General features: G+C 37.2%; 2 protein-coding genes across 2 annotated transcripts in view; both read right to left on the bottom strand.

The window, feature by feature from the left end:
- The window catches only part of LOC129292337 (uncharacterized), a 58,509-nt gene extending 45,055 nt beyond the window's left edge, over positions 1 to 13,454 (bottom strand). Inside the window, exon 1 of the mRNA XM_054929907.1 lies at positions 13,067 to 13,454. Coding sequence (XP_054785882.1) covers positions 13,067 to 13,454 — 388 coding nt within the window. The remainder of the gene's footprint in view (positions 1 to 13,066) is intronic.
- LOC129292776 (uncharacterized) lies at positions 5,895 to 10,138 on the bottom strand. Its single transcript, XM_054930421.1, has 2 exons — positions 9,228 to 10,138; positions 5,895 to 7,199 (listed from the first exon to the last, which is right to left on the bottom strand). Exon 1 carries the CDS (start codon positions 10,102 to 10,104, stop codon positions 9,238 to 9,240), a length of 867 nt encoding a protein of 288 aa, XP_054786396.1. The 5' UTR covers positions 10,105 to 10,138; the 3' UTR covers positions 5,895 to 7,199; positions 9,228 to 9,237.
- Positions 13,455 to 15,406: the final 1,952 nt, after the last annotated feature.

Here is a 15,406-nt window from a genome sequence, read left to right as displayed (position 1 = left end):
GGTCTGAATTTAGTGGCTATGAACAAGGCTGAATCACATTATTAATTTTACTTCACTCGGCTTAAATTTTTTAGTGATCATTGGATTCAATGATTCACAATACTTTGGAAGTTTTAGAGTGTTCTTCATTAAGCTAATTATTTTTACATGTGTAGATGTTAAATATGCAATTCAAGGATTATCACAAGGAATTCTAATTTGAGCTCATTATCTCATTCATTCACTTAATCACATTTTAAACAGAAAATTCACAAACATTAATTTTTGCACTTAGATTCTGTTTTGATTACTTGAATCCTTTTAATTTGTAGCATTTGAACCAAAAATTTGTATGCATTGCTCTCTTGGGAGATGACCTAGAATGCTCCCAACTATATTCTAGTTTTCATTGATGGCCTGAAGCAACTTAGGGTTTCATCAATTGGTGCCATTGTCGGGGAGCAACTAGCCATACAAATTGTGGTTTCAATTGCTGTTTTAATTTGCTTTACATTTTGGCTTAATTTTAGAACTTGTGTTGTGGCTAAATTATGTTTTTTTGAGCATTTGATCACTTGTTTGGTCTATTAGCTCAAGGTGAGCTCAAGTGCCAACAAGCTATGAGAATTTACTCTGCCCGAAAATTTTGCATGAAATTTGGACAAGTATAATTTTTGATAGACATATCATTTTGAGCTGATTCTTCTTTCATTATGTTCCTAGTTATCTTAGAAACAGTTTTTCTGTTGAGCACAAATGCAAATTCAGCCATTAAGTTGGTTGAATTTTTGCTTGACTGAAACAAGGTGCACTGGAATTTCCAGTGCTGTAGACCCTAATTTGAAAAATACTGGGAAGAATTGAATATGAATTTTTGCTTAAAATTGTTGCATAACCTTTTATGTGTTAATAGTTTTAGGTAAAAAGTTTAGCTCAATTTGATTCAAGACCATATAGTTGTGTACTAAACAAGTACCAAAGGTCCACTGCTAACTCCCAATGACACTCTAGGCAGATAGGGCTAACTTTGGATAAGCATGTCTTTCCTTGGTTGGAAATTTTTCTTAGAAAAATTCCTTCATTTAATTCAGTGTTTTAGCTTTAATTTGTAAGTTTTTAGTTTTTGCTAATTTTGTCTTTTTCACTTTTGAAAGAAATTTACAAAATACTGCTTTGGTGTGTTTCATTTCTACCAGTTTTTCAGATTTTTGCTTAATTTCATTGTCTTAGTTTTTCTTAATTCCAGTATCATTTCTTGGGTGTTCTCAGCTGTATAAGTCTTGTAGAACTTGCAAGGGAATATTCTTCTTCTTTAAACATTTTGGTTGAAAATTTATTGATTTTTGGATAACATGGTTGGGTACTTTCATGCTAATAATTTTGACAGGCCTAATGCTCAACTTGAGGACATTTATGCTCAACTTAATTTTCTGCAAAGGTCCATTGCTAGCCCATCTCATCCTCAAGGCTCCTTCATGTTCAAGGCTTTTGAGGCTCCTAGTTGGGGGATTTGTAACTCTACTATGCATACCACTTCTACTTGCATGCATTCCTATGGAAATCACAATGTTAGGGCTGCTTATCAACAACAAAGGCCCTATAGCTTCCAAAACAATCAATGGGATAGAAATTTATTTGAGGATAATTATGGGGGCAAGTACAATCCAAGTTGGATGCAATACCTTATTTTTAGTTATGGAGGCAGCTTAGAGGATATCCAATGCTTTTCTATTCAAGATGGCGGGGGTGATAACCAAATGCACTCTTACCTTGAGGAGTTTGAGAACACCATGAGCAACTTTAGCCAAAAGATGAATTCTTATATTTTCAATGGTGATTCTAAGTTGGATATGTTGATCAAGAGGTTGGAGAATCTTGAATCAAAACAACAAAGCACTGATTTTGTGGTGCAACAATTTGGAAATTCAAATAGCATTAGTCAATCTCAAGGAAGTGGAAAGCTCGCAACTCAACCGGTTATCAATCTAAAGAATATTTGTGCTATTGAATTGAGGAGTGAAAAAGTTCTAAATGCTAGTCCAAGTGCTTCTAACTTCTGTAACGGCATGCCTCTTGTTGATTCTTAAAGAAATCCTCAAGCTATTGATGAAAGCATGCCTCTCCTTTTGCCTTGTGATAGTAAGCCTCTTGTCTCTAATAATTCGCAAGCGATTGATGATGATGATGAAAATAAAGCAAGAATAGATCTGAATGCTCAAGCAAAAGAAGAAGAAATGAGCTCAAAACAAGATAAAAACATTAATGGAACAGCCACAGTTTCCCATCCTTCCAAGGCTAATGATCTTGATTCAAGTAAGCGTAAGGAGAAAGAAGAGTTGGAAAGAAGAGAGCCTCCAAAAGAGTATCAACTTGGGGATCCTATCCCTAGGGACATGCCATTTCCTAAGCCATTGACAAGATTTGTCAAGAAGGAAAGCCAAGAAGATGATAGGTAAGACATATTTGACATGTTGAAGAAAGTTGAAGTGAACATACCATTGCTTGACATGATCAAAAGCATGCCCAAATGTGCCAAATTTTTAAAGGAGTTGTGCACAAATAAGAAGGGATTCAAGCCCTTAGCCACTGTGCAAATGAGTCATGGTGTAAGTGCCATTTTCAAGCCACAACTTCCTATCAAGTGTAGAGATCCAGGAGCTTACACCATTTCTTGTCAAATTGGGAGTATGGTTGTGCAAGAAGCTCTCATTGATCTTGGGTTAGCCATTAATGTCATGCCTACTCACATCTACTCTTCTCTCAATGTGGGAGGCCTCAAAGAGTGTGGAGTCATACTTCAACTTGCTGATCGAAGCACAAGGAGATCTAAGGGCATTCATGAGGACATATTAGTAAAAGTGAAAGATGTAGTGTTTTCGGTGATTTTTTATGTGTTAGATATGCAAGAGGGAGGGCAAGCACACTTATTCTAGGGGGACCATTCATGATGACTTCAAGTACTATGTTGAATATGACAGAAGGTAAACTCACCATGGAGTTTTTAGATAAGAAAATTGAATTTAACATTTTTGATAGCATGAAAAACTGTTTTATGACTTATAGCCTTCATTTCATTGAGATTATTGAGGATGTACTTGTTGATGAGGCCTCCGTGCTTCCTATTTGTGAGATTAATGATTCCATGCTTGATTCTACATGTTCTTGCACCCATAAGTTTACTTATGTGAATTGCAATAACATGGTTTCAATTCTGTCTAATTTGAAAGAGCATGATAGTTTACATTCACATGAGCATGAAAACTCAATTGATATGCACAATTCATCTGATATTGACTACATTAAAGCACATGACAATTCTACGTCCATTCATTATCATACTATTGCTTCTTTGTGTGATTTAATTTCTTTGGATGAATTGTTTGATTTGGATGATAATTCTGGAATTTTTTTTGTACCAACATTTGCTACAAGCCTACCATGGGTTGCCAATTCTCGTTGGTGGTATGCCAATACTTTTCACAAGCTTGCTCGAGGCTACCAATGCTTCCATGAGCCTTTCAAACACTTCTCACAAGCTTGCCATGGGTTATCAATACTGGTTCATGCTATGCGAATACTTGCCACAAGCTTGCCCTAGGTTGCTGGCTCTTGACATAAGCTTGCTCAAGATTGCCAATGCTTCCATAAGCCTTGCCAACACTTGCCATAAGCTTACTCGAGGTGGTGAATGCTTCCATCGGCCTTGGCAATACTTTCTAAAAGCTTGCTCAAGGTTGCCATTGCTTGAATGGGCCTTGCCAACACTTGCCACAAGTTTGCTCGAGGCTGCCAACACTTCCATGGGAATTGTCAACACTTACTACCATCTTGCCATAAGTTGTCAATGTTCGTTCGTGCTATACCAACACTTGCCACGAGCTTGTCCTAGGTTGTCAACACTTGCCACAAGCTTGCTCAAAACTTCCAACAATTCCCACAATGTCAAGTGGACACTAAGATGTCTTCTAAGAATCCCTTAGGCTTCCTAGTGCTCCGATCGGCTAGTTGCAAAATAACACTACAATATTGAAGATCACAGATTGTCTTACTTCTTTGCAAGTCCCACAAGACATATATAAAGCTCAAAACACCACAGAAATAGCACTAGATTGAAGAAAAATAAAAAATGCGAAAATATGCAAAATTCTGAAAAACTGGCAAAAAAAATGAAACACACTGAAACAATATTTCTGTGGAAATTTTTCGAAGCTGAAAATTACAAAATTAGAAAAATCTAAAAACTAAGAAAATGAAGCTAAACCACTGAATTAAATGTAGGAATTTTTATAAACAAAATTTCTAAATAGGGAAAGAGATATGCTCATCCAAATTTAGCCCCATCTAATTGGAATATCACTGGGAGTCAGCAGAGGACCTTGTGTGCTTGTTCAGTGTACAACTCTCTGGTCCCAAATCAAATTGAGCTGAAATATTTACCTGAAACTGTCAACACACAGACAGTTATACAGCCTAAATTTCAAGCAAAAATTCACAGTCAATTCTTCCTAGTATTTTTTCACTTTAGAGTCTACAGCACTGAAAATTCTAATGAACCTTGTCTCAGTCATGCAAGAATTCAACCAACTTAATGGCCGAATTAGCAACTATGTTCAATAGAAAAAATGTTTCCAAGATAACCAAGAATAAAATTAATAAAGAATTAGCTCAAAATGATATGTGTAGCAAAAATTATACTTGTCCAAAATTCGTGCAAAAATGCTGGCAGAGTAACTTTCACTGTCTCGCAAACCAATGAGCTTACTTGGCAGATTTAGAACCCACATCTAGAAACAATGACTTAATGGCTAAATCCAATAGCAAACAAGATCAACAAAGAGATCAAATGCTCAATTACACATGCTAGCCACCACAGTCACAAATTCCAAACTTAACAGAAATGAACAAAAATTAAAATAGCAATTGAAACAACAATTTGTATGGCTAGTTCTCCTTGGCAACGGCACCAATTGATGAAACCCTTAGTCACTTTCAGACCATCAATTGGGAACATTCCAGGTCATCTCCCAAGAGAGCAATGCATAAAAATTTCTAATTCAAATGCCAATAAATTAAAAGAATGAAGATATGATTCAGCTAAGTCTAAAATGAAAAAAATTAGATGTTTGTAATTTCTGATTTTAAAGTGATGAGATAAATGAATGAGATGATAAGCTTAAGTTAGAATCCCTTGTGTCCTTGAATTCCAGATTTGCAACCACACATATAAAAACAATTAGCTTAATGAAGAACACTCTAAAACTTTCAAAGTGTTGTGAATCATTGAATCCTATAATCATTAAAGAATTTAAGCCAATTAAAGTAAATTAATAATGTGAATCAGTGATGAACCCTTTAGTCACCTTGGGTTATCAAATTTTACTAGAATGTAGAAGTGAGTATTCTAGGTCATTTCCCTAGAGAGCAAAGCATACAAATCATTGTTCAAATGCTTACAAATTAATCTGAATTTTCAAGTGACTAAACTAACTCTATAATGCAACAATAAATGTTTGCAAAATTCTGTTTTAGTTGGAATAAAATGAATGATGATTATGGTGAGCCCAAGTCAGATTTCCTAACATTAATCATTGATTTTCAGAATTATAACATCATAAACCTTCTTGATTAACCTAAAATGAGACACTTAGAAACCTCTAAGTGTGGTGCACCATTAGACTCAATGGACACTAATGAATCTAGGTCAAGTGAACTTAGAAATTAACACTATATTCAGCCTTGTTCTACACAAGTTTCAGACCAAAACTAGTGGAAGAAAAACAGCTTAAGTCAAATTCATATAACCAATATGGATCTAACTCAAGTCTACACAAGAACTTGAACAAGAATCAGCAAGAACTTATGAAATAACCCTAGAACATCAAGGTAAATCATAAATTCCAGAACTAAAAATAGCATGAAAATCTAAATTCAACATTCATATTCTCATCAAATCTGAATTAGAATCACAAAGTCTTCAACCAAAACAGGTTCAAAATTCGAAATCCTCAAAGAATCAAGACAAGAACATGTATACAAGAAAATGAACAACAATTACAAATCTGGAAATCTCATAATGTCAAGTCATCTTTCTTGGAGCTCTAAATGATCAGCCTCTCATGCTCTTCCTCTTTGCTTGAATCAGACCTTGAGCTTGAGAAGACATCTTGAATCTGGAAAATATGTGACTGAATATGGACGAAATTAATGCTGGAATTGGAAAGATGAGGAACGAAATTGATGAAGAATGGGGAAGAGAATGACACAAGGTGGAAGAATCAAAGAGGAAAGATAAGAAACAAGTCTGGGCAATGGAAGAACATGAACGAAAATTGAAGGAAAAAATGATGAAGGAAATGAAGGAACAAATCTGGAATGATGGAATTGATAATGAACACTTGATGAACAATCTGGATTAAGGATGGAAGAAAAACGAAATTGGATGAGGAATTGATGCTGGAAAAACGAACTTGGAGCTGGAAATGGAGGAGAACCAGATCTGGAACTCCCAATACTTGAGGAATGGCGTGAATTGTGGAGGCTGGAGATGGAAGATATCAGACCTAGAGAGAGAAGATCAATGTGTAGAATGAGACTCTAGTCTGAAATCTAGGCTTATGTATGTGTGAATAATGTGAATGGTTGATAATTCCAAAGCTAAATGGTGATGAAACCAAAGTTCCAGATCTGAATGTGGCTAATTATGAGCTGGAAAATGAATTAAAAATTGAGCAAATAATTCTGGAAAATCAGAGGAAGAATGGCGCCAATCTGATCTGGACAAGGAAGCATGGAAATTGTGAATGAAGTGTAGACCATGTGACTTCAATTAAGCTTCAGCCAGCTGCCACGTAACTCTTCAGGGATTCAGTTATGAAGTCACGCATCTTATATTCTTGGTTAATCCTCATGATGATGTCACCCAATGCCTTCTTTGAATCAGCATTATATCACGCACCAAATGCTTCCTTGTTTTCCCTTGATGATGTCATGCAATGCTTCTTGAAATCAGATTTGAGTCACGCACAAAGTCACGCACATGCTCCTAATATTTTATTTAATTAATTCCTCCAATTAATTTCTGAAATTAGGTGCCAATATCACAGCCTCTTCAATTCTAGAATTAAAATTCCAAATAAGCCCTCTCTCTCTTGCTCTTGAATTCTCCAATGAGGTTGACTTTAGTCATTGCTCCTTGATTCCAAATTTGCTTCCTCAAGAGTCTGAAAATAAAAGATACAAAACTAAATAAATCCTGAAAAGACAATTAAAAAGGGAAAGAAAAGAGAATTAAGGCCCAAGATCACAATTAGGGTATGAAAGTGTCAAAACAATCATCAAATAGCATTATTAGGGTTCATAGAGTTAATATAGAAATGACAACTCAAAACTAGAAATTAAACCCTATTATGCACAATTTGATGTCAAAAACCAAGTGTATAACATGTAAAATATGATATAGATCAATTCTCCCACACTTGAATTTTGCTCTCTGGGCAAAACTCTCTAAAACCTAGAAAAGAAAACCACACAAAGATGCAAACTCTCAAGAGTAAATCTAAATCTCAAAGTGAATGCACTCAAATAAGAACTAAATCAATGTTGCAATCTTTAGAGAAAACCTGAATACATCACAAGTAACCATTTGCAAGAATGTAATCTCAAAGAGAAACCTCACCTGATTAGTGTTTCACTCTAGCACTCGATGTATAAGGGTACAAATATCACTCAAGTTCCTTGACAAGTCATCCTACCATAGGCTTGTAATCCCTCTATCTCTCAACTACTAAGATGCAAGGGTTCTCAAGAATCATATGGACTTTCAAAGGATGTAATGTGCTCAATGAATGGTACACTTAGACTTGCATGTGAAAGGGGTAGGGTTTGGCTCAAGAAACTTGTCTTGGCCACAATGCAGGTATGCACAATATACAAGACTACTTAAAACTAAACCCAATATATAACATAATAGGGATCATGGATGGAATGAATAATTGGCCAAGAATGAGATGAAATGAGAATCTACAAATAGGAACAACTAAATCAAATAGCAAACCCAAGGAAACTTGCTTATCCAAACTCTTTCTTTTGCTTTTCTTTGATCCACTTTGGATCTCTTTTTTTTCTCAAATATATTTTCTTTTTCTACAATCTTTTTTTTCTTCTTTCTTTGTTTTGTTTTTTTCTCTTTCTGTTTCTTCTTAATTTCGTTTTTTTTTTCTTTTTTTTTCAAGCATAGCTTCTAACATTTGGGTACAGCTCAAGAAATGTTCCTAATCATAAAAATAAAATGGCATGGCCAATATGAATGAATGAAATAGATCCCAATAGATGTTATCTACTAGTTAAATTAAAAATAGTCAATGTACATTGAAACATACCAAATGAAAATACATGCAATCTATCCAAAATAGGTCAAGTGTTTAAAAATGACAAAACAATAGAAGGCTCAATTTGGCTAAGCAAGGGATAATCAAGTAATCAAGGATTAGCTAAAAGGCCTTGGGCACTTTAATGATGGCCATAATCACTTTCCCTACAACCAATGCACAAATGTAGCCTCAAGTAAGAGAGAAAACAAGTTCTAGAGGATTAACAAAACCAAGGAACATAGATCTCTCAATGGTTGAAGGCCCCTTCCATATAGTCTATTATTGCCTCTCTTAATCAATTACACTAAACCAAATGGTTTCTTGCTTCAAAACAGATTTAAGCTAAAGAAAGCAACATCTCAAAAGTTCAAACTTCAAATGCAAAAACTAAGATCATCTTCAATACTCAAGATTGCTCGCAAAACAAAAGTTTTTTTTTTTTCAAAAACACACTTTCCCCCACACTTAAACAATGCATTGTCCCTAATGCATGCAAAACACATAATGGGAAAAATTAAATCAAATTTGTACAGCATGTACAAGTGTGGAAAAAAAATCAAAAAAATTTTTTTTCTTTCGAAAACCCTAAACTAAACAGCAAAGGGAAACAAAGGAAAACAAAGAAACAACAAAAACTAACATAACAATGCAAAAGGAATTTCGTTTTTTGTTTTTTTTTTGTTTTTCTAAACCTAATGAATCAGGTTGCATCTCCCCCCACACTTGAACTCAAAATGATATTCACAAACACAAACACAAGCAAAGAATGGTGTACCACATGTGTGCATATGTGACAGCAAGCATATCCCAAGTAGTGCTCCACTTGTGTGCTTTGTGAATCAATCAAATCAATCAAAAAGAAATAAGGAGAGATACAACCTTTGAAGACTCATGGAGGATCTTTGAATCTCATTTCAGCAAGCAATGTGGAAGATTCTCCCTCATGAAATTTCTTGCACAAGTGGCCATTTGCCTTGAATGTTAAGCCACTTTGAGGATCTTTGAGGGTGAGAGTGCCATAGTCAAAAATTTCCTCCACAATGTAAGGGCCCTCCCATTTGGATTGAAGTTTGCCACCAATGAGCTTGAGCCTTGTCTTGAACTTAAGCACTTTATCTCCCACTTGAAAATGCTTCCTCAAAATACATTTATCATGAATGAATTTTGCTTTTTCCTTGTACAATTTAGAGCTCTCATATGCTTTCAATCTCAACTCCTCCAATTCTTGAAGTTGGAGCTTCCTAGAGGCAGCTACACCCTCCTCACCAAATGCACAAGCCTTCACAGCCCAATAGGCTTTGTGCTCAATCTCTACCGGGAGGTTGACATTGCTTACCATAGACCAACCTAAATGGAGACATCCCAATAGGTGTGCCCAAAGAGCCTCCTCAAGTCTTGAGCTCCAATCCTTCCTATTCGGTCTCACAATCTTTTGGAGGATAGACTTGATCTCCTTGTTCGAACACTCAGCCAACCCATTTGTTTGAGGATGATATGGGGTTGCCACCTTGTGTAGAACACCATATTTCTGAAGCAAAGAGGAGATAGTCTTGTTGCAAAAGTGTGTCCCTTGGTCTGTGATGATTGCTCTTGGGATGCCAAACCTGTAAAACACATGAGACAAAAGAAACTTTGCCACAACTTTGACATCATTAGTTCTAGTGGGGATAGCCTCAACCCACCTAGAAACAAAATCAACACAGAGCAATATATATTCACAACCATTGGAAGAGGGAAAAGGACCCATGAAATCCATACCCCAAACATCAAAGATCTCACAAAATATAATGGGCACCTGTGGCATTTCATGTCTCTTTCCCAAACTCCCAAAATGTTGACATGCATGACATGCTTTGCAAAATTGATGTGCATCTTTAAAAAGAGATGGCCAATATAAACCACAATCTAAGACCTTCTGTCCGGTCCTCCTAACCCCAAAATGACCACCACATGCATAAGTATGACACATCCTCAACACATCATCAATCTCAACATCAGGAACACATCTCCTAATGACACCATCACTACACAATCTCCAAAGAGTAGGTGAATCCCAAACATAGTATCTACTTTCCCTAGCAAGCTTCTCCCTAGCATGTCTAGTAATCCCATTTGGAAACACATTATGCACCAACAAATTGACCAAATCAGAATACCAAACAACATCATGGGAAAGAAATAGCACATAATGACTCGTCCCTAAACTCATCACAAGGGAAATCAAAAGAGGAATTCACCATAATGGAGTCATAATGCAATCGACTCAAGTGATCCGCCACATGATTTGTTGCTCCACTCCTATCAATGATCTCAAATTGAACTCTTGAAGTAGAAGCATCCATCTAAGCAAACGTGGCTTGGTGTCCTTCTTCTTTAAAAGGTACTTCAAGGCCGCATGATCTGTAAAACAAACAACCTTGGAATGCAACAAGTAAGATCTAAACTTGTCAAGAGCAAACACTAATGCATACAATTTTTTTTCAGTTGTAGTGTAATTGCATTGTGCTTTGTCTAAAGTCCTAGATGCATATGCAATGACATAAGGTAGCTTGTTTTCCCTTTGTCCCAACATAGCCCCAACAGCAAAATTAGAGGCATCACATGAAATCTCAAATGGGTTCAACCAATTAGGACTCCTCAAAATAGGAGGGGAAACAAGCTTAGCCTTCAAAGCATCAAATGCATCTCTACAACTTGGAGAGAACTCAAATTTGACATCTTTTTGAAGTAATTGAGACAAGGGATGTGCAATCTTTGAAAAATCTTTAATAAATCTTCTATAAAAACCCACATGGCCAAGGAAAGATCTCAAGTCCTTGACATTAGTTGGATAGGGAAGAGATGAAATCACTTCAATTTTGGCCCTATCCACCTCAATGCCACGGCTTGAAACCAAGTGGCCCAAGACAATCCCTTGCTCAACCATAAAATGGCACTTCTCAAAGTTCAAAACCAAGTTCTTCTCCACACATCTAGCAAGGACTTTATCAAGATTTCTCAAGCAAGAAGAATAAGAATCCCCATGAATTGTGAAATCATCCATGAACACTTCCATGCAATTTTCAATAAAATCACTAAAAATACCAAACATGCATCTTTGGAAGGTCCCTGGAGCATTACACAATCCAAAAGGCATTCTTTTATATGCAAAGGTACCAAATGGGCAAGTGAAAGTGGTTTTTGTGATCAACTGGAATCAATGCAAATCTGAAAATAACCACTATATCCATCAAGAAAGCAATAATGAGATTTCCCCCCTAATCTTTCTAACATTTGATCAATAAATGGGAGAGGGAAATGGTCTTTCTTGGTTGCCTCATTCAACCTCCTATAATCAATGCATACCCTCCAACTATTTTGTACCCTAGTAGGAATCAATTCATCATGTTCATTCTTTACCACAGTAATTCCACTCTTCTTGGGCACAACTTGCACCGGAGACACCCATTCACTATCACTAATAGGGTAGATTATACCTGCACTCAAGTTTGGTGACCTCCTTCTTTACCACATCAAGTATGAGAGGATTCAACCTCCTTTGTGGCTGCCTTATTGCCTTGGCATTTTCCTCCAACATGATCCTATGTGTGCAAGTTTGAGGGCTAATTCCAGGAATGTCTCCAAGTGTCCACCCAATAGCCTCAATGTTCTTCCTCACTACGTCACACAACAAAGACTCTTCCATAGGGGTTAGTGAAGAAGAAACAATAATAGGAAGTTGATTACCATTTCTTAAGTAAGAATACTTAAGATGTGAAGGAAGTGGCTTCAACTCCAGATTGGGTGGCTCAATGATGCTTGGAGGGATCTTTTGCACTTGAATTTGCCTTGCTAGATCCATGTCTTCCTCTTCAAGTGGCATGTCCAAGCTTCTCACAGCTGCTGTGTGAAAAATTTCGTCCAAATGACTTGCTTGGTTCCAACCTTGTGCCTCACGTCCAGATCTGATTGGCTTGCTCCAGAATTAATTCCAGGTTCGGCAGATCTGATTCTGGACTTTCAGCACCAATTTGCACGCCCCTTGGATCATTAACAGCCCCAAAATCACTTTGTTCATGCCTTTCAAGTGTCCCTAAACCTGAAACATCACAAGTAGAACACTCCTCCAACCTTGGAGAATGATTAGGCACAAAAGGATCAAAGCTGTCAAAATTCCAGAATTAAATTCACTAGAAGAAATCAAATGATGTGATGCAAAATGACATGTGGAAGATGAACTAGGGCCATCATTAGATGCAATTTCACTCTCATCACTTGATTCAATCACTAAATCAACAGAATTTCAGAATTGATACTCAAATCAAACTCATCTAATGCAAGCAAATCACTCAAGGAAGCATATGTTTGGTCATGTGAGGAACTAGACAACACAAGTGCTTCAAATGGAGTGCAAGTAGATGAGTGATGCATGTCAAGTGTGCTGCCATTCAAATGCTCATGCTCAAGTGAATGCATTCATCTTGAGATTTCAAATTAGACAAAATTAACACTATGTTATTGCAATTCACACAAATAGAGTCATGAGTGCATGAACAAGTGAAGCTAGGCAAAGATGCAACATCATCCAAGCTAGGATGCATAGAAATTCATCAATGATTCCATCAAGTGTATCATCAATGCAATCCACAAAATGAAGGCTATAATCAACATAAGAGTTTTCAAGCTATCAAATATGTTAAATTCAATCTTGCTGTCCAAAAACTCCATGGTAAGTTTACCTTCCTTCATGTTCAATATAGTACTTGATGTCATCATAAAAGGTCTCCCAAGGATGAGTGTGCCTTGACCTCCTTCTTGCATGTCCAACACATAAAAATCTGCTGGAAAAACCAAGTCCTTGACCTTCACTAAGATGTCTTCCAAGAATCCCTTAGGCTTCCTAGTGCTCCGGTCGGCTAGTTGCAAGATGACACTACAATCTTGAAGACCACCAAGATTAAGGGAAGAATAAATGTGAGTGGGCATCACATTGATAGCTGCCCCTAGGTCAATCAAGGCTTCTTGAACAAACACATTCCCTATTTGACAAGGAATGGTACATGCCCCCGGATCTCTACACTTTAGAGGGAGTTGTGGCTTGAAGACAGCACTAATATTAGGACTCATTGAACTGTAGCCAATGGTTTGAATCCCCTTTTATTAGTGCACAACTCCTTCAAAAACTTTGCACACTTAGGCATGCTTTTTATCATCTCAAGAAGTGGTATGTTCACTTCCACCTTCTTCAACATATCAAACACATCATGCCTATCTTCTTCTTGCCCTTTCTTAGCAAATCTAGTCAAGGCCTTAGGGAATGGCATATCCCTTGGAATAGGGTCCCCAATTTGATATTCTTTTGAGGCTCTCTTCTTCCCAACACCTCTTTTCTCCTTAGGCTTGCTTGAATCATTCTCATTTGCCTTAGAAGATGGATGAACCGTGGCTGTTCCAGCACTATCTTGGCCTTGATTTGAGCTCAATTTCACCTCTTTTTCTTGAGCATTCAGGGCTGATCTTGCCCCTTTGCATCCTCAACTACAATCTCTTCAATAGAGTCATCCTCATCATCATCACTTGAGGACTTAGAGAAATAGGAGTCGTGTTGTTGAGGCTATGTGAGGCACTTGGATGCACATTTAGCTTGCTTCACAGCAAGTGGAATCACGTGAAATCAGCAAGAGAAAGTGGACTTCCTTCACAAATTTGAGAATTCCTTGAAATAACCTCATTAGGCTTGCTGCCACCATGGTTTGAGGCACTTGGAATGGCTTCAAGAACTCTTCCACTCCTCAACTCAATTGCACTAAGGCTCTTTGGATTGATGACAGGTTGAGTTGGGAGCTTTCCACTTCCTTGAGCTTGGCTAATGCTATTTGAATTCCCAAATTGTTGTACCACCAAATCAGTGCTTTGTTGCTTTGATTCAAGATTGTCTAGCCTCTTAAGCATCATGTCCATTTTCGATTCTGCCCTAGACACATGAGAATCAAACTTTTGGCCCATAGAAAACATAGCATCACCCATCCTCTCAAGGTAGGAATACATTTGTTTATCACCTCCACCATCTTGAATAGGGATCACTTGAGAATTCTTGGCTTGCACAACCTCTTGATTACCCTTGTAGCTGAAGTTAGGGTGCTGCCTCCAACTTGGGTTATATGTGCTCCCATAGTTAGCCTCAAAATTGTTCCTTGCCCCTTGATTATGTTGATAATTGTAGGGCCTTTGTTGTTGATACACAGCCCCAACATCTTGAGCATGCATGCAATTAGAGGTGATATGCTTTGTTGAATTGCATATACCACAAATAGGAGCCACTAGAGCATTGGAATAGAAGCAATCTGAGCTTGTGGAGGATTGGAGATAGACATCTTGAGAAAATCCAATTGAGAGTAGATATCCTCCCAATTGGGAATTAGCAATAGAAGATTGGCCCACTTGGTGACACACCCCTTGCATCTCTTGAGCTATATTGTTGGTTATTATTTGCAAGCTTTTCCAACAAGGTCCATGCATCATCCGGTGGAAAATCTAATAAGAGATCCATTGCAGCAGCATCTATGGTCTCTCTATCATGAATTTGCAACCCCACATGGAAATAATCAATGAGGAACTCCTTGCCCACATTTAGGTATGGACATTTTGCAAGCAACTCAAGAAACCTCATCCAATACTCATAAAGAGATTCTTGAGGGTTGTTGTTGAATCCCCATGATTTGCTTCCTTAGTTGAGAATACTTGGTTGCTGGAAAATATTTCTCAAGGAAGCAATTTCGCATCTCCACCCAAGAATTGATGGTCCTTGTGGCAAGAGTATTGAACCATGTGATTGCTTTGTCCTCAAGAGTAAAATAGAAGACCTTGAGCATCAAATTCTCCAAGTTTGCTGTGGGAGGCTTCATGGTTGAACAAACCCTCTCAAGTATTTGAAGATGCCTATTAGGATCCTCACCTGCAAGGCCATGGAATTTGGGCAAAGCATTAATCAATGAAGGTTTGATTTCATATTCATTTTTTCTTGTAAATTCAAAAAACAAGCCACTAGGTCTAAATGTGTCAGTGGGTGCTACCATCTC

The sequence above is a fragment of the Prosopis cineraria genome, unplaced genomic scaffold (genome assembly GCF_029017545.1).
Source record: "Prosopis cineraria cultivar Desert tree isolate PC_DT_omini unplaced genomic scaffold, ASM2901754v1 PC14, whole genome shotgun sequence".
NCBI classification, from domain to species: domain Eukaryota; kingdom Viridiplantae; phylum Streptophyta; class Magnoliopsida; order Fabales; family Fabaceae; genus Prosopis; species Prosopis cineraria.
This window is presented reverse-complemented; position numbering and strand designations above follow the sequence as displayed.

Coding starts and splice junctions, on each gene's coding strand:
- LOC129292776 (XM_054930421.1), bottom strand. CDS start 10,104: ATGGATTTCATGGGTCCTTTTCCCTCTTCCAATGGTTGTGAATATATA.